Source organism: Trachemys scripta, chromosome 15, assembly GCF_013100865.1.
Source record: "Trachemys scripta elegans isolate TJP31775 chromosome 15, CAS_Tse_1.0, whole genome shotgun sequence".
NCBI classification, from domain to species: domain Eukaryota; kingdom Metazoa; phylum Chordata; order Testudines; family Emydidae; genus Trachemys; species Trachemys scripta.
In genome coordinates, this window is record NC_048312.1 from 4111232 (window position 1) to 4131504 (window position 20273).

At 46.3% G+C, this 20273-nt stretch overlaps 1 protein-coding gene across 1 annotated transcript in view; it reads left to right on the plus strand.

Moving 5' to 3' along the window:
* Positions 1–300: 300 nt before the first annotated feature.
* The window catches only part of SSH1 (slingshot protein phosphatase 1), a 58216-nt gene continuing 38243 nt past the window's right edge, over positions 301–20273 (plus strand). The window contains exons 1-2 of the mRNA XM_034790675.1: positions 301–328; positions 4705–4745. Coding sequence (XP_034646566.1) covers positions 320–328; positions 4705–4745 — 50 coding nt within the window. The 5' untranslated portion in view covers positions 301–319. The remainder of the gene's footprint in view (positions 329–4704; positions 4746–20273) is intronic.

Consider the following 20273-nt stretch of genomic DNA (forward strand, 5'->3'; position numbering starts at 1 on the left):
CCCCGCAATATACCCCCTGTGCCCCCTGCCCCCCCGCTGTATACTCCCTGCCCCCGCCCCCTGCAATACCCCCTGCTCCCCGCAATACTCCCACCGTGCGCCCTGCCCCCCTGCTGTACACCCCCGGCTCCCCGCAATATACCCCCTGTGCCCCCTGCCCCCGCCCCCTGCAATACCCCCACACCCCGCCGCTCCGAGCCAATGGGGGTGGCGGGAAGCGGCGCGAGAGGAGGGATGTGCTGGCCACCGCTTCCCGCCGCCCCCATTGGCCTGGAAGCGAACCAGGTCCAGTGGGAGCCGGGATCAGCCGAACCTGCCGATGTGGCAGGTAAACAAACTGGCCCGGCCCGCCAGGGTGCTTACCCTGGTGAGCCGTGTGCCAAAGGTTGCCAACCCCTGCTATATAGCCTTGCCTCTACAGACCCATACTCTGCTATATCCCTCTGGCCCATACACCTGCTGTATAACTCTGCCCCACTCTGTCTCCTGCCTCTGTACAGCCCACACCTGCTGTACCCTCTCTGCCCCAATCACTCCACTATACCTCCTTTCTCTGCACCAGGCCCCACACCTTACTATACTCCTCTGCCTTATTACCACCACCATATGCCCCCACTTCTGTTATCTCCTCTGCCCTGTTCCTCTTCTCCTGCCCTATACACTCCTGTATCCTTCCCCTGCCTTACAAGCCCCAAAGACAGGCCCTGTGTTCCCCTACCCTAACTCCTCGCTCTCCTGTGTCCTTCCCTACACCCCCACGCCTTCCCTTTACGCAGCATCCCACTTTCCTGGGCCTCACTCCCATATACTTCCCCCTGTGTCCGTTCTCCTATCAGGTTAACAGTCCTATTTGTCACCTGTCAAATCCCTGTCACTCACCCGTATGGGAGGTGATGGGGAGTGGCTGGTAAAAATCTCATTGACTGTCCCCAGCCCAGGGATGCTCTTTGTTTACTTTGTTCATTCCAAACTGTGCACCTGGGACTCAGCCTTTAATTCCCTGGGGGCACTGCCCTAGCTCCAGGTTGTGAGTTTGGGTTTACCAAGCCACGAGACACCGTTTATTTTCTAACTGTGTTCACTGAAAAATGCTGAATGCAGTGTTGTAGCCGTGTGGGTCCCAGGATGTTAGAGAGACGAGGTGGGTGAGGTAATACCTTTTATTGGACCAACTTCTGTTGATGAGAGAAACAACCTTTCAAGCTGCACAGAGCTCTTCTTCCTATCAGAAGAAGAAATCATAGAATCTCAGGGTTGGACGGGACCTCAGGAGGTCATCTAGTCCAACCCCCTGCTCAAAGCAGGATCAATTCCCAACTAAATCATCCCAGCCAGGGCTTTGTCAAGCCTGACCTTAAAAATCTGTAAGGATGGAGATTCCACCATCTCCCTTGGTAACCTATTCCAGTGCTTCACCACCCTCCTAGTAAAAAAGTTTTTCCTAATATCCAACCTAAACCTCCCCCACTGCAACTTGAGACCTGAAGAAAAGCTTTGTAAACTCAAAATCTTCTCTCTCACCAACAGAAGATGGTCCAATAAAAGATATTACCTCGCCCGTCTTGTTTCACTGAAAATGTTATAAAATCATGAAAATATTTCTGTTTCCATAAGGGTTTTTAAAATCTTTACTTAAAAAAAAAAAAGGTATAAAACCTAAATTTTGTACATAAACTATTGATTGCCCTGTGAACCTGTGAAACAGAGAGACCTGATTCTCATCTCATTTACACAGTTATAAATCAGGAGTAATCTCACTGAAATCAGTGGGGTTACACGGGTTTTAATCTAGTGTATGTGAGAGATGAATCAGGCTTTTGGTGTGTCTGTCTTGTCTTTGGAGTGTTTCTGCATTATGTCTATTCAGCATCATATTATGTAAGGGTATACAGCTTTTTTTCAAGGAAGTAGGGGTCTCCTTCTGTGGTACACAGTATTGGCTCACCTGTGCCATTTGATGCAATAGGGTGTATTCCAAAGACAGGGCAATTCCTTTTCAAAAGCATCTTTATGAGCCAGGAACAGAGATGCTTTAAGTGGCACATAGAGAATGGCTGAGGTAGGATATCTCCCCCTACTCTCCATCCTAATGGTCCCTTCTGATCTAAAAGTCCATGAATCTGTGAATCACCCCTGGAAATGTAAACATTTTTGGTTTGTATAATGTTAATTAAAAACAAGTAATTTCTAGCCAAACTGTGTCTTTGTTTTCCCTGATCTGTTAGACTCTTTCTTGTAAATATGGATTTACAGGCTCTACAAAGGCTGAGTCTGTAGCAAGTATGTATTTAGAGACTTTTTAAAAAGGGAATTATTGACCCAAAAGTTCTTACTGACTATGAAAGCGCTCTTACAGCCTGCTTCTTAATAACACATAAACCAGTATGGATTTACAAAATGGATGCTAATGTTGTCTTCAGGGGAGTTGTCATAGTGTCAATATGGCATGTCAGAAACCCTTATGAATTTTTTTCGGAGAAGAAAATCAGTTTGCACAGTCGCTAATTTTTTATAAATTCAAATAGCTCCCTTGACCTATCAGATCTCCAGCAACTTTTCTGCTGTAAGCAAAGCCCCAATCCTGCAGGCTCACCCGTCTGCTTGGGCAGGTCACGGTGCAGAATCAGGGCCTAAAGAGCAATCTATCCTTCCGCGATGCAGACTTCAGCATGCTCTCACGTGAAGAGCCATGGCTTGACATCACTCAGAGTGCCTGGGACATACTGGGGGATGAGTGGGTGCTTGAAATGGCATTGCCAGTGATGGGTCCAATGCAAGACAATGATATTTTTATATAACCCAGCAAATACCCAGTCGAGTTGCCAGCCTTGTCAGTTCGCATAAATGTTCTGTCCAAAGAGCTAAAGCCAGTTAAGAAGGTTTCAGTCCTCTGTAATGTCGAGCCCTTAATTCTTCCTATTGTGCCTATTTTTGTTTATTTTTAAAAAAGGTCAACTTGAAACCTAGTCCGTTTGAAAAAACGAGTGTCAAGTAGCTTCAGGTTCTGAATCTCCCTGATGATATTTGTGGTTTCACACACATTTTTACAATCACAATTTTAAAAAAATGTTTCTATGTTTCCCCATTGCTGTGTAACAGACAAGTGGGGGAGCTCACCAAGTCTCATAGACTCATAGACTTTAAGGTCAGAAGGGACCATTATGATCATCTGGTCTGACCCCCTGCATGCTGCAGGCCACAAAACCGTCCCTACCCCTTCCCTTGACTCTGCTGTTGAAGTCCCCAAATCCTGTGTTTTAGTAACTTCAATTGGCAGAGAACCCTCCTGCTAGCGATCCCTGCCCCATGCTGCGGAGGAAGGCGAAAAACCTCCAGGGCCTCAGCCAATCTACCCTGGAGGAAAATTCCTTCCCGACCCTAAATATGGCGATCAGTAAATCCCCGAGCATGTAGGCAAGAGTCTCCAGCCTGACCCTTGTTAGTCCCCAACACTGCAACTGAATCCAGGCAGTTGGATCCTCTGTCCGGTAATTTCAATGGATTTCTTGAAATCACTGGGACTCCACATGGGTCCAGGGGTTTTTCTGCAGGAGTCTGACTTCAGGATAAGGACCCAACTGATAGTACGCTAAGTGGTGGTAAATGCACAAAGTAAACAAACTATAAAAATAGAGGAAATATATTTTTCTTCAAAGCTCCATCAGTCACAGTAATCTTGCATTGCTTTTTAATATCTCCTTTCCACTGAATAGATGTACGTCTAATATACAGATATGCAAAGCTGTAATAGAGCTAGTGTATCATCATTTCAATGTCCAATAACAAATTAAGACCCATAACTACTAGCTATGAGCAGCAAATTCTTTGGCATCATCAACTCTGACCTTTTGAAGTCTGAACATTTAAAACCCCCCTCTAACCTTGAAAATTTTGTTAAATCCCTTTTGTTTAGTTGAGGTCCACAAAAAACATTTCAGAGCATTGTACATTGTACAGCAGAAGGGCGCTCCAACTGGTTGTGGCCATTGGCACTACTGCAATAGAAACGTTAATAAAAACCGGTAGGACACTTATGCTTTTTTAAGTTTCAAGGCCAAATTAACGTCTGCTGATTTGTGTAAAAGCCACATTTGTGCTGAGGCTCACCAGCTGTGTTAGGTGTTACTCTTGCTTCGAATGGCCAGGTTACCTTACCTTGGTCGGTGAAAATATTTGCAAAAAATTCAGAAAAACAAATCCATGGCCATTTAGGAAGATGATATTTATCAGTAGGCTGCGCGCGTTAAACTGGGGAGAGAGCTCAGATCTTCCTGGCCTAAACGCAGAGGCACCTGCCAGAGATCAGCAGCATAAGGTTTATGAAACAGAGTTGGACAGTTTTGATTCCATCCATCATAGTGACACTCTGCCCCATTCCTTGAAGGATTTACGTACGCCCCACTCTTTGCTAACATTCTGACTTCAATAGGAGGGCTGTGTGCACATCCCTTGTGATGTCTAGGCAATCCATCCGCAAGCCGATCTGCCCTCCAGCTTGCAGGGTTGGGGCTTAATGGTTTTAAACTCCCTGTGAGCCCCTTTGACATCCTGCACCGGGTGAAATATTTTATGTGGCTGGATAGCACTATGTTTCTGTGGACATTGAAAAAAAATCATTGTTTTAAAAAGTGTGAGGAATTTTTGATGATAAGGAGGAAACAGCCAGTGCATAACATGTTCTCTATCCCTCTTTTCCCTCCTTAGCTGGAGGTTGGCAGTGATGAAGATCGCAAATTAAACCTGAGGTGAGCAGAACCATTTAATTCATGCTGTTCTAAACATTGTTTCCAGCACCGTTGAACTTCTGCCATGTGATTTCCTAGGCCCTGATCCCACAGTGAGCTCTGGGCAGCCAGACTCTTGCTCCCATGAAGACCCCAGGGCCTCTAGTGAGCTGAGGCCGATCACTGAGCTCTCTCATTTAGTTATTTTATTTTTGATCTTGGCATTTAACATTTAAAAACTAAAATGAGGTTTAATTTTCTTGTCAGGAAAAAGGTGGAAAATTGTTTATAAAATTCATCCACAACGCTTATTAATTATCTTAATGTGTCTTGTCTCTAATGGTTTGGGCTTCTTTGGGGGGGAGGTTATGCCCTTTTTTGAGGGGTGTGGAGAAATGGTGGAAATGGAGCCATTCTCTGTTCGCTTTTGACTGTTTAACGGTCAATGATTGAATTCATTTCATGTTGGAAATAAGAAGTTGCTGTTATCAAGTGAGGAAGGGAAAAGGAAAGGAACAAAAGAAATAAGCGAAGAGAGGGCTGAGGTAAGTAACCCAGAGGAGATGGGAGAGGGCTTTCATGCAGAATCCGTTGATGCCCCACAATCTCCAAACGTAGCTGTCTGAAGGGAAAGCTTAAAAACTCTGCAGTATCTTAGCAGGCTTGTTCTTTCCATTTTCTCTTCTCCTTGGCCCAGTTTTAATGTCCATTTAGGCAGTTGGTTGGTTTGTTTTCTATTTGTCATTGCTTTTTTTATAACTTCGGGCACACTGAATTCATGAGCTATTGCATGATGTGTCTGTGTTACATGCTATTGGAAGTTCGATTTCCCTTTACAACCTGATACACCAGCGGATTCCAGCCGATGCATAGATATGTTTTGGGGCTGGGATGGAACCGGTATAATTTTCTGATTTTGGCAGTGGATGGGGTTTTGAGGAATGGACTCTTTTCATTCTGCATAAAGTGAAGTTAGAAAGCCGAGTCTTCTCTCTAAACAGGTGAGGTAAGCTGCAAACAGCCGTATTACAGCCTTTGTTGTTTGGCTCAAAAGTGATTTGACTTGAGTTACAAATCTCTCTCCCAGGACTGACTCTACATCAGAGGCACTGGGCATTTGATTTTGCCAAGCAGGACTCTCTGGTTCGTACGTTCTGATTACAATTTTTTATTTTTATTTCTCAATCCTTATTCTGTAGTGGCAGTGGTGTCTAGAAGTTCAAGGAAAATTCAGGACTCCTGGTTCTACTCCCAGCTCTGCCACTTATTCACTATGTCAGTGGTTCGCAGTCAGGGGTCTGGGGCCCCTTAGGGGGCCGTGAGCAGGTTTCAGGGTTCCGCCAAAATAGACCAGAGAGCAGGGCTGGCATTAGACGCGCTGGGGCCCAGGGCAGAAAGCCGAAGCCTGAGCAACTTAGCTTCGTGGGGCCCCCGGTGGCGTGGGGCCCTGGGCAATGGCCCTGCTTGCTACCCACTTACGCCGGCCCTGGCTTTTAATCTACTGCATATGCTGAAAACCAGTTGTTGTGGCATAGGTGGGCATGGAGTTTTTATAGCATGTTGGGGGGCGGTGGGGGGCTCAGAAAGAAAAAGGTTGAGAGCCCCTGCACTGTGTGACTTGGGGCCACATTTAGCACCCACTGAAGGCAATGGAAAGATTGTCATTGATTTACCATGGCCCTGGGCCCATGCCTTGATCTTGCTGTGCTTTTGTTTACCCTTTTGTAAAACAAATAATACGTAACCTACCAGGAGGGTCATGAGAACTAATTCATGTCTATAAAATGTTCCTTTGCTGAAAGCTGCTGCAGACGTGTGGATTATTGTTGTTGTTCTTTATAAAGGGGCAAAGTGACGATGCAATCATAGGCCCATAAGTAGTTGGTCGGCGTAGACGCAAGGCAGCAGAGTTCTAAGAAAGGTGTGTCAAACGACCCGTGGTTTCAGCCTGCTTGGTAGATTATCTGGTTGTCATGACAGATAACGATTCTGCAGAATGCAAAATTTCATTTGCAAAGAAGTATCAAGTATCTAACCAATATGGTCACAAAGAATCTTCTGAATGGGGCCTAATGTAATGCTGCTTCAGGGTATGTCTGTGTTGGATCTGAAAGATTTAAATTATGTGTTCAACTGTTCACCTGCATTACTTAAAAATAAAGCTATAAAGCCTCTTCATTAAGTTTCAGAGCTAACATCACACTGAACTGAATGAGATGGTGCACACTTCTCAGAGCCGTTTCAGGCTTAGGATTGGTGGAGTTCGAAGGCGTAAATTCCAGCTCAAGGAGTCACACCCATGCTAGCTCTGATCGAGCGATTGCACCAAAATAGAAATGTAGCTGTGGTGGGCAAGCGGCAGGAGAGACTAACCGTCCTGAGTACGTACCTAGGGTATTGGACAGGATCGTACTGGGGTCGGCTAGCTCCTCCCACCACTCGCACCACCATGGCTACACTTCTGTTTTTAGTATGCTAGCCTGATTAGAGCTAGTGTGGGTATGTCTCCTTGAGTTGGAATTGACACCTTCCAGCTCCAGTGTAACCAAACCCTAAGGCAGCTCTGAGAAGTGTGCATGGTCTCATTCAACTCAGGGCCTCTGGATACGTATGCACAAGTCAGGCATTTGGACTCACCAGCAACCAAATAAACAAAAGGGGAGATTAATACCAGTCTTAAAAGGGGGTTGTGTAATTTTTTTTCACTGAGTGATGCTGCGAACAGCAGTAACTTTACGAACTAAGGTCTGATTCCCCGACCTCTCAGAGCATAATGGGGCTACTTGTATGTATATTTGCAGGACTGAGGCCTTATAATTAGTTGCTACCCTTGATCTTTGTCCAACCCTCTTGCTATGATGAGTGGGAGCTGTGCTGAGGATTGAGGGGAGTTTATGTGGCACCATGACCTATGAAATCAAATTTAAAAATGGATTGTAACCCTCTGCACAGAAGTTTGTCTTCATAAGGTGCCTTCTGTGGAGTGATTTACTGAGACTCTACCTTGTGCCCATAGGGTGGCAGAGTTGCTCAACTTCATTGTTCTTTTGCTGCAAAAGCCGTCAAAAGCCTGGGTTGTTCGCTGCAGGAAATGCCGGCATTGATTGGTATGGCAGTGAGAAATTTTTGTCTTAACTTTGAGATTCTGGACTGAGAGACTGACATGACAGCAGTGTTCTGTCACGTGCGGTGGGCATAGGGTTTGGTAGTGCGTGACTTAAAAGACCTCATAGGATCCTAGAAGTCAGAAAAAGGAAGAGCTGTTGGAACATAAAGTCCATCTGTCTGCCAGTGCTGGGTGAATTTCCCTGATACAGGACTTATCAGATATTATACATTTATGGCTTTTTCAGAAACTTTTCAGAAACTTGCTGCAGAAAGTCCCAGAATTTTCGTTTGTGATAGGACAGTTGGCTCAGTGTGTTCATACCATCAGGCTCTTTCTATAATTGCTGAAGGTTCTCGTCTTCCCCCGACGGCCCCCGTCACAAAGGGCTAGCTGCTGCATCCCTGACTCCTCTTTGGAATTACACGACAGCTCCATGTATGCACTGTTGTTGTAGCTGTCTTGGGCCCAGAATATTAGAGAGACAAGGTGGGTGAGGTAATATATTTTATTGAACCAACTTCTGTCACAGCTAAATACAAGATGGAACAGATTGTTTAGCATAGATAAATAGCACATATTGTAAGGGACCAGTCAAGGTGGAGTGGCCCATTAACACCTCGGCAGTCATAGGACAAAAAATGGGGAGATTAGTGGGTTACAGATTGCTGTAATAATGCATAAATCCAGTGTCTCTGTTCAGTCCGTGATTTTTAGTGCCTAGCAGAGTAATGAATTTAAGTTCCCGGCTCATCCTTTGAAAGTGTTGTGCAGGTTTCCTTTGAGGATGAGGACTGAGAGGGCAGCTGTAGAGTGATCGCTTTGTGAAAAGTGTTCGCTCACTCACCATAGGTTGTTTTTGTCTTTTCTCATTTTCCTGTGTGCATTCATTTGAGAGTGTAGGGATTGGCTGGTTTCACCCACTTAGTTGTTATTGGGGCATTGCACTGGATGAGGTACACCACATGTTGTAATTAGCATGTCTAGGACCCATGGATCTTGGAAGGTGTCTGGGATTGAGGATTTGATCATTGTAGCAATGGAGATATGCTAGGATACTCATGTTTTCCTGGGTATATTCCTGTAAGCCATTTTTGCCATCAGATATGTAAAGACAAGCCCCAGTGCAGGCAGAGGGAGTTGCCGACCCTTGTATGAATTTGATTCAATGCCTATGATACCTTGGTAAGGTCTCAAATTGCTGTGTATAATTCTGTCTTTAGGGTTGCCATAGTTGTTGAATGCTTGTTTCTTGTATCTATCCTGGTCACAGGGCATTTGTGATTTGATTTTTTTCAGAGATGCTATCACCCACAGGATCCTGAAAAGATCTGTGTGCTCACCTTTACCCACAAATGAGTTCATTAGTTAATGGGACTACTGAGATGCTTAGAGTTTTTGCATAAGATTTTTCAGGACCAGGCCAGTTGACTTCAATGGCCAAGTAATGGGCGCTCAACATCTCTGAGAGTCAGGTGGCTTTAGAGCCAGATTCTGCTCTGTTACCCTGAGGCAGGCACTCTCAGTAAAGGCAAGTGTTCAGCTGCTCTGGAGGACACGGTCAGTTTTTTCTTGCTACAACTCACCTAACTTCAAAACTAGAATTTACCCTGTTGTGATGTGACAACTGGGAGAGTTTGTCACTTGGAGAGTCATAAAGTGAATCCTGTAATGTAGCTAATTAATCTAATTACACTTCACCTGTTCCTTTTTATTATCCATGATGATAGGTTGTCTTGTCCTAAATCAAGGAGAATGTTTCACATCTAGCCAGTTCCATTATGAATATTGGCTATTGCTCAAATACACTCGGCCAATACATCCAGATAATCACTGTCTTAATTACAAATATACAGTAAGTTTGTTTACCCAGTCATTCCATAATGCTCACAATTACAGGGTTTTCAGTCACATTCTGAATGTGGTTGAAGAGAGACAATGCGTGGGTGCCTTCAGACGCTGATTGCCTGCACAGACGATGACGTTAGAGCCATGATGTGTTGAGGTCTAGGGGATATCTATCCAGACCTCTGATCTGGTCTGAAGGTCTCTCTTGAAAGAATTGGTTTTGTTTGACAACATTAAAGGCAGCTGTAGGAGGTAGCTCCACTCTGCGCTGAGTGAGCTAGGGTCATTGTGGGGCACCTCAGCCTTGGAGGGGCCAGAAGGAAACCCCACTACCCGCTAGCACAGTAACATGGTCATGCTCATGTGGGTTAGACTGCCATAGTTTAACTCACCCCATGCTTAGTGTGCAGCAAAACAAAGGCTGAGAGGGGACCTTGTTGCGCTCTATTAATACATCAGGTGGTAAAACCAGGGACGGAGACGATCTATTTAAGCTGAAGGACTGTGGTGATACTGGAGTATAAACTGGCCATGAATGAATTTAGGCCGGAAATGAGCAGAAAGTTCAGAGGAGGGAGGTTTTGGATCAGCCTCCCAATAGGAGGAGTTGGGTGCAAACAACCTAAGTAGTTTTCAGGGGGTGCTTGATAAGGTCTTGGATGGCATTGTGTCCCTGCTGTAGTAGGCACTGGATTTTATGACCCAGGAGGTCCCTTCCAGTCCTAAGTCCCTGTGTTCCTGCAGCGTCTAGTCTCAAAGCAGTCTCTGCATTGTGTCTTGGCTTCTTCACAGACTGAGGGGTAGGAGCCATGTCTGAAATGGTTATGCGATGCTTCTGCAGCCCCATAACTCCTTTTAAGAGCCATGTGGCTGTTCGAGACTCCACCGAGCCTGATGGCTACATACAGGGATTGTGTTGGGGTGGCACTGGGCATGGGAAGTAAAGGTAGACCAAAGACAGGTCTCCCAGTGGGCACTCTGAAACCATCCTGTAAATGGGCTTGGATCCTCTGCCTATCCTGAGCACACATGGGCACTTCCCACATCTGTACCAAACAGTAAACCAGACATGGTGCTTTTATGGAGTGTCCTTGGGAGAAGGGGTAAAGCTGCATGGGTCTCTGTTCTCTTTGTCAGCTGTGTTGCTGATGGAGCTCCGAGGCTAGCTGCTCTACTTGGCTAGAGGCAGAAGATTAGAAAGCTAAGGCAATCAACATGCAAATTAAATTTGTCCACAGCATGGCAGAGGATTCTGACTGGAAGAATGTGCCTTTGGGGGAAGATAGCTCTGAAGTTGTAAACACTGAGAAACTGGTGCTTCTGGGAGCAGGGAGCAGGGCAGGCAGGGAAATATGCTACTATTTTTTTTTAAAAGAACATTATATTAAACATTTATGACCCAATCCTGCATTTCCGAGCCTGCAGGACTGGGTTCTTAGAGCTTTTTAAAATAACAGTTAAGGGGCAGATTCTGCAAATGGGATTTGATGTGTAAATAAAGGTTTGCAGGATTGGGCCCTTATCTACCCATGGAGCCTTTGAAGAACTCCTGTTGACCTGTATTGTATCTACAGTACAAACTGTGCTGTTCAGGATGACTTTAGTTGAGTGTGCAATACAATATCTATACCAGTGAAATGCTACACATTTGCTGGCAGTGTGGTCCAGTTGATAGAGAACAGGACAGGGATTAGAAAGACCTGAGTTCTTCCCTTCCCTATCCCAGCTCTGCTACTGACTCACCCCGTGACCTTGGCCAAGTCACTTAACCTATCTGAGCCTCATTTACCCATCTGTAAAATTGGAGATAATACTTTCTCATCTTTGTAAAACACTCTGAGATGCGAAGTGATGTGTACGTGTGAAGAATTATTGCTTTCATTCATTACCTGTCAGCTGTCTCATTTATGAAGCTAGCATAAGTTGATCTATCTTTCAAAATGTAATGAGGAAGTAGTATTGTTTCCCTTGTCTTGGCCTTTCAGTGATTTCCATGGCTGAGCACTCGCTATCCCAGTGGGTTACCTGGTCAGAAATGAACATGCTCTGCTTTAAGAGACCATATTGGTTAGTAACTAGCTGAACACTCGCTTTTGTTGTTGTTTAACAAAAGTTATTTTCTGATTGTGGTTTGGAAACCATTGAAGGCAGTGGAGTTACCCCGGGGAGAATTTGGCGCCTTCTGTACTTCGGCTTTGTGTGTCTGATGGAATCTTTTGATTTACAGAAGTCACCAAACTACTCTGTAATCAACAGCAGAAAAAATTGCTGCAAGTAAGTTCCTTCCAAGCGTGTTCTCCCAGCTTGCATGGGTATAAACTCTCATGCATAAACAGGGAGATGATTAAATTAAAATAATATTTAAGAAATTCTTCGCCGTGATCCCAATAGTACCTTAAGTAACTGAAACTCAAAGAACTTTCAAAATCCAATTGACCGTTCTCCATTCTGCTACTTGTTTACTTTTTGCCCTTCACTGATCTCTGGTAGTGAAAAGAAACGGCTTCGTTTCAGCTTGCTGTTCTCCCCTGCTAGTCTTGTGCTGTGTTTACGATCCCAGCATAGCACAGGGATGTTTATATACAAACGGACTTCCATGCATACACGTGTATCTTAAATATTTTATACACCCCCCCACACACACACACACGCACCTTTTTAAATCATAGAATATCAGAGTTGGAAGGGACCTCAAGAGGTCATCTAGTCCAACCCCCTGCTCAAAGCAGGACCAATTCCCAGCTAAATCATCCCAGCCAGGGCTTTGTCAAGCCGGGCCTTAAAAACCTCCAAGGAAGGAGACTCCACCACCTCCCTAGGTAACGCATTCCAGTGTTTCACCACCCTCCTAGTGAAATAGTTTTTCCTGATATCCAACCTGGACCTCCCCCACTGCAACTTGAGACCATTGCTCCTTGTTCTGTCATCTGCCACCACTGAGAACAGCCGAGCTCCATCCTCTTTGGAACCCCCCTTCAGGTAGTTGAAGGCTGCTATCAAATCCCCCCTCATTCTTCTCTTCTGGAGACTAAACAATCCCAGTTCTCTCAGCCTCTCCTCATAAGTCATGTGCTCCAGACCCCTAATCATTTTTGTTGCCCTCCGCTGGACTCTTTCCAATTTTTCCACATCCTTCTTGTAGTGTGGGGCCCAAAACTGGACACAGTATTCCAGATGAGGCCTCACCAATGTCGAATAAAGGGGAACGATCACGTTCCTCGATCTGCTGGCAATGCCCCTACTTATACAGCCCAAAATGCCGTTAGCCTTCTTGGCAACAAGAGCACACTGTTGACTCATATCCAGCTTCTCGTCCACTGTGACCCCTAGGTCCTTTTCAGCAGAACTGCTACCTAGCCATTCGGTCCCTAGTCTGTAGCAGTGCATGGGATTCTTCCGTCCTAAGTGCAGGACTCTGCACTTGTCCTTGTTGAACCTCATCAGGTTTTTTTCTGCCCAATCCTCTAATTTGTCTAGGTCCCTCTGTATCCGATCCCTACCCTCTAGTGTATCTACCACGCCTCCTAGTTTAGTGTCATCTGCAAACTTGCTGAGAGTGCAGTCCACACCATCCTCCAGATCATTAATAAAGATATTAAACAAAACCGGCCCCAGGACCGACCCTTGGGGCACTCCACTTGAAACCGGCTGCCAACTAGACATGGAGCCATTGATCACTACCCGTTGAGCCCGACGATCTAGCCAGCTTTCTATCCACCTTACAGTCCATTCATCCAGCCCATACTTCTTTAACTTGGTGGCAAGAATACTGTGGGAGACCGTATCAAAAGCTTTGCTAAAGTCAAGAAATAACACATCCACTGCTTTCCCCTCATCCACAGAGCCAGTTATCTCCTCATAGAAGGCAATTAGGTTAGTCAGGCACGACTTCCCCTTCGTGAATCCATGCTGACTGTTCCTGATCACTTTCCTCTCCTCTAAATGTTTCATAATTGATTCCTTGAGGACCTGCTCCATGATTTTTCCAGGGACTGAGGTGAGGCTGACTGGCCTGTAGTTCCCCGGATCCTCCTTCTTCCCTTTTTTAAAGATGGGCACTACATTAGCCTTTTTCCAGTCATCTGGGACCTCCCCCGATCGCCATGAGTTTTCAAAAATAATGGCTAATGGCCAATGTAATTGTTTTGTCCAAACTGCCTGACAAATGTCCCTTTAAGTGTGTGCATGCAGTGAGGGGAGAATAGACTAGTTGTATTTTAACAACAGACCTGACTGACTCTGAGCCTTTGGGCTGGGGAGGATGTTGGGGCTCGGGGAAGTCAGGGTGGCTGTCTTGAGCATTTGGGAAGACAGTAGCCTCCCTGTGTTCTTGTCTAGCTACTTCACTACACTATTTATTGCCTTAAAGTGAGTCGGTGGGAGATCCAGAGGCAGAAGTTGAAGAGTGTATGAAATGTTCAAAACAGGATGCTGAATCATATCCTGACATGGCGGCAGCCGCCTGCCTTAGCGTGCACCGTACAATGGGGAAATGAGTTCTCAGGCCCCTGACCATTTGTAACTGTCTGCCCTGTGGGTGTGGCCTTGGAAACTGGCAAAGTTATAATTAGGGCTTTACATTCCGCACTGTCTGGTGCAGGAACATTTGAAAAATGTGGAGTAGGAAAAAGCCCCGGCTTAAACAACAGCAGGGAAGGTGGCGTCTCCATCGGTCGCCTGCTCGCAGCTGAGCAACGCTGTGTGGTTATATAGACGCGGGCAGAGTCTCCGAGGCTCCAGGCTGCCACTCCATTGCCAGTCCAGAGACCTGGTATTCAGACGTCAGGTGTGGTGTGTGTAGGGAAGGTGATGCGTGGCTTCAGACTCCTCCTACGAGCTCACTTCTTTCATGAAGCCCGTCCCGGCGACAAAAAATATGGTCACCATTTTTCAAAAAAAAACTCTGAGCTAGAACTTTTTTCTAGGCTTGGTTGGCACCTTTGTCTAACAAATAGTGTTTTAAAAAACAGTTGTAGAAAACCTAATGCAGACAGAGAGTCTTCATGGATTTTGTTTAATTTAAATGAAAAGGGCGTTGTTGGGTTTTTTTTCTTTAGACAAAATTTAAAAATCCCTCTGCTGCCTCTGAAACAGCAAAGCAACAGCACCATGCTAGTGCATGGGATCAGAAAGTGAAACAGGCCAGTCAGGCGCTGCCTTTAATAGGAATGAAATGCTAAAAGGAAGCAAACTGCATCCATTTAGTTATTCACACTTAAATACAAAAAAAGACACCTCTCTGCTGTGCTCACGCCCCCCCCCCCCCCGCCCAGTTCATTAGAATCACAATCCACACAGAAATCCATTACCGTGCTCCCATTCAACAAAAGTAAATCAGTGTAAACTACCTATAATTTGGAGCATAAAGTACGCCCTGACACTCAAACCCTATGGCTTCCCCCAGAGTCTTAACAAATAGTGTTTGCAGCAAGCCCAGGAGGTGAACGGATTTGGGCAGTTTGTATTGGCCGGCTGGTTCCAGTGGCAGAGAGACCTCATAGACAATGCCCTGCCTGTAGCTGATTCTCTCCTATAGGGCTTGCTCCTGAAGACGCTGTATGTACTGTTCAACGGGATGCGGAGTGCTCGAGCCCCTTGCGGGACTGAGGCCACGGTGAGGGGCACCAGTCCCAGCGAGTATGCTGATAAGCGCTGTGGTACACAGGGAGTGACTGAGTGGTGAATGAAATTAGAGTGGGGATGGATAAAGTTAGTGTTTTAATGATAGATAGTGCAGATCTCAGGTGGTGGTGGTAGGAAAGAACTTTCCTTTTGAGTAGTTGATACCGTAAGCCTGGTTGTACCCCTTTAGGAGAGGTGTTGGGCAGCTTGAGACGCTCCAGCAGTGTTGGTTTGTAGGGTTGTGAGCATCCACATACAGTCGGAAGAAGAACCCCCTGTTACGGTTGCTGTTTACTGTCCGTCCTACGTTGACAGAACTGCTACAATCACAGCAGCTCATTTTTGCTTTTTTCCTGTAGAAATCCACGTTGTAAAGATCGCTAGCAAAGGCACCTGCTGTGGGATTAGGGGTCTGTGTGAGTGACCGAAAATAGCCACTAGGGCTGGGGTTCTCAAACTGGGGGTCGTGACTCCTCAGGGGGTCGTGAGGTTATTACATGGGGGAGGTCATGAGCTATCAGCCTCCACCCCAAGCCCCGCTTTGCCTCCAGCATTTAGAATGGTGTTAAATGTATTAAAAAGTGTTTTTAATTTATAAGGGGGGGAGGGGGTCGCACTCAGAGGCTTGCTGTGTGAAAGGGGTCACCAGTACAAAAGTTTGCGAACTGCTGCACTAGGGAGTGTGCTGGCCTGGGATGATCTAGACGAGAGGCTTTTTGGCTTTTGCTTAGTTACTCTGCCTGGTTTTGCTGGGTTTATTTTGTACACATCACCGATGTGTTAAATATACCCTGGCCTCTGCTGCCTTTTTTGGAATCGTTCTAAAACCCTTCAGCTCTGCGTTTTCTGGGCAGATGCACTGCCGGTGTTGCTGGGGTTTTCAGTCACTCTCTGCACTGTTGTCTGTCTGTGTGGTGGCTGACCACTGCTCATTCCATTTGTGGGCTTGTTTCTGAATCCTGGAAACTATTATTCACCTTCCTGTGCTCGGCCACCCAGCCTCACCTTCCCCTTCCCAGTGGTTATGGGGGTGTGATGTTGGGAGCCACCGGCAAAGGGCAGGTGACGAATAAAATAGTTTAAAGCTTTAAAATAATAAGTTTGGGAACAGAATGGAGGCAGATTGGTCAGGATGCTGGCAGCTTGGCTGAGAGAGGAGCAGACGTTGCTCCTGCATTCCCGAGATTCACTCTCTGAGGCACTAATGCGCAGCGCTATCTGCTAGGCCAAGCGTTCCAAACTGTTCTCTAGCAGGGAGCAGGGTAACATTTTCTCATGGACACCTCCCCTGCCACTCCCGGTTGTGTGGTCTTCCTCCCCTCACCCAGCCCCGCAGTATCTATAGCAATTGCTTACATGGCAAAACACTAGGAAAGCATTGAATGTTCTTTCAGTTCTTTTAATGCAGTCTGGAGCTGGAAATGAGGAGGCAAGCCAGCACCATGTGACTAGCTGGCTCGCTACAGACCACCAGTGCATTGGGGAGCAAAGTCTGCACTAGGCTACAAAGCTGCCCCACAGCATCTTGTTTTGTTTAACTCACTGATAGTCCCCTTCCAATAGCTGTGCTGCCACGTTGTATCCAGGATCTCTTCAGATCAGTCTGGACTGTGATACCATGCAAGGGACAGCACCGGGGGGGTGTTTTGCCCCTATGTACCTAGCAATATAAGCAGGTGGGTAGCAGTTAAGGCAGCTGCAAGAAGCAAAACCATACGGGTCTATTCTGAATTGTTGGATGGTTAGGAAAGGATGATCTTGTGGCTGAAACACTGGACACGAGACTCTGGAGTCCCCTTTCCCCATTCTGTGTTCACACCCATGCCAGAATGCTGGCGCTTTGCAGACGGCCAGACAAATGAATGCTTTGGTGCTTGTGGCCGTAGGGTGAAATGTCATCTTAAGGGTTAATGTATAAAAAAGGAAAAGCACCGCTTGTTTATTATTGTTTAATGAGCACTAATGCAAGCAGGGACACTTTTAAAATATCTGACACTGGACTCTGAGACAGCTGCTGTCACAAATGATGTCATTTTTCAGCGGGAAGCTCAGAAATGGTAATTGCAATTAAAAACATTCGTTCCTAGTCTGTGGCATACTTGCCTGATGCTGTGATGGGCCTCTTGCCTTTTTGAACTGTGTTATTAATGGGATGGGCACAATGCACAGTTTTTATTTTCTTGTAAAACAGTCTAGAATTTTGTTTGGCTTTTCACCCTCCAAAGTACTGGGGATTCTTAGAATTTTCTCTTCTCTAGCCATTTGTAGTCGCTCTGCTAGCTTATTTTTGTGTCTGTCTTGGGATCCCAAAGGTTTTTCCACCTTCCCTTGCCTGCATTCAGATACAATTCTAGCTTGAGGGGCCTACCAAAGCTGCTGCTTCATTGCCTGGGGGAGCAACCCAGGCTGCCCTGTCGTGCTAGGAGCTGATTGGGCCAGCTGTGCTGTGCTCACCGCTCCTCTGGGAGTAAAAGGGACAGAGCTGGAGCACAGAGCCCTGGCTCACTGATGGGGCTGGGAGCTGGATTTTTGGAGTCACTTCTCTAATCCCTCTGAGCATTCTGGCATTGCACCTGGCCAGCAGCACTTCTCCCTGTGAACGATTCAGGGTGAGGTTCTCCTGGAAAGCAGCAGGAGAGTGATGTGTGCCATTGAGGCTGACAGGGAGCCTAGTCAGTTCTGCCTGCAGGATGGTTATTGTTTTTTCCTTACATAGCGCTATAGATGTACATTCTATACCGGGGGTAGGCAACCTATGGCACACAAGCTGATTTTCAGTGGCACTCACACTGCCTGAGTCCTGGCCACTGGTCTGGGGGGCTCTGCATTTTAATTTAAATTAAATGAAGCTTCTTAAACATTTTAAAAACCTTATTTACTTTACATACAACAATAGTTTAGTAATAGATTATAAACTTATAGAAAGAGACCTTCTAAAAACGTTAAAATGTATGACTGGCACGCGGAACCTTAAATTAGAGTGAATAAATGAAGACTTGGCACACCACTTCTGAAAGGTTGCTGACCCCTGTTCTATACAGTGCAGATGGGGGCAGAGGCCCTGCCCCAGAGAGCTTACAGTCAGCGAGTTAAGACAAGAACAGTGCGAAGGGATGACAAACCCAGGGAGAGGTCTGGAGGAAGGCTGAGAGTGAGGCCAGTAAGACTATGCCGCTACCTGTTGGCTTCCTGGAAGAAATGTGTTTTGAGGGGTGGAAGCCTGGCAGAGGGCAGCATAAAGGCAAGTATGGGGGGAGGACACAAGTGGGGTGCAATTTGTTGAGGTGCTGGGAATGTGGAGGAAGTGGAAGGAGGGAAGTTGGAGGAGAGGAAGGTGATCAGGAACAGTCAACATGGATTCACCAAGGGCAAGTCACACCTGACCAACCTGATTGCCTTCTATGATGAGATAACTGGCTCTGTGGATATGAGGAAAGCGGTGGATGTGATATATCTTGACTTTAGCAAAGCTTTTGATACGGTCTCCCACAGTATTCTTGCCAGCAAGTTAAAGAAGTGTGGGCTGAATGAATGGACTATAAGGTGGATAGAAAGCTGGCTAGATTGTCAGGCTCAATGGATAGTGATCAGCGGCTCGATGTCTAGTTGGCAGTTGGTATCAAGTGGAGTACTCCAGGGGTCGGTCCTGGGGCCGGTTTTGTTCAACATTTTTATTAATGATCTGGATGATGGGATTAATTGCACCTTCTGCAAGTTCGCAGATGACACTAAGCTGGGGGGAGAGGTAGATACGCTGGAGGGTAGGGATAGGATACAGAGGGACCTAGACAAATTGAAGGATTGGGCCAAAAGAAATCTGATGAGGTTCAACAAGGACAAGTGCAGAGTTCTGCACTTAGGAAGGAAGAATCCCATGCACCGCTACAGGCTGGGGACTGACTGGCTAAGTAGCAGTTCTGCATAAAAGGACCTGGGGATTACAGTGGACAAGAAGCTGGATAAGAGTCAACAGTTTGTACTTGTTGCCAAGACGGCCAATGGCATATTGGGCTGTATTAGTAGGAGCATTGCCAGCAGATCGAGGGAAATGATTATTCCCCTCTATTTAGCACTGGTGAGGCCACATCTGGAGTATTGCGTCCAGTTTTGGTCCCCCCACTACAGAAGGGATGTGGACAAATTGGAGAGAGTCCAGTGGAAGACAACGAAACTGATTAGGGGGCTGGGGCACATGACTTATGAGGAGAGGCTGAGGGAACTGGGGTTATTTAGTCTGCAGAAGAGAAGAGTGAGGGGCGATTTGATAGCAGCCTTCAACTACCTGAAAAGGGGGTTCCAATGGATGGATGGAGCTAGGCTGTTCTCAGTGGTGGCAGATGATAGAACAAGAAGCAATGGTCTCAAATTGCGGGGGAGGGTGTCTAGACTGGATATTGGGAAACGCTATTTCACCAAGAGGGTGGTGAAGCACTGGAATGGGTTACCTAGGGAGGTGGTGGAATTTCCATCCTTAGAGGTTTTTAAGGCCCAGCTTGACAAAGCCCTGGCTGTGATGATTTAGTTGGTGTTGGTCCTGCTTTGAGTGGGGGATTGGACTAGATGACCTCCTGAGGTCTCTTCCAACCCTAATATTCTATGACTCTAAGTTGTGGAGGGTCTTGGAGGCAAGAGTGATGAGCCTGAATATGGCGCAGAAGGCAATGGGAGGCCAGCAAGGGGATATCCCGAGGGGCCGAATGTGCTTGGCGGAGCAGTGCCGGATGTATGGCCTTAGACAAGCCAAGGTGTTGCATACTAATATAGGGACCTGGTGTCTCCTGGGTTCAATTCCCTGCTCTGTAACTGACTCACAGAATGATCCTGGCCAATTTACTAAATTGCCAGTGTGCCTTGCTTGACTCCTCTGTGGAATGGCTGTGACCTCATCTCCTGGCAGGATTATGGGGCCTAATTAACGTGGATGAATCCTGTTGCCATCTGCAGGTGACGGGTGCCATGTAGCTGCAAGGTAT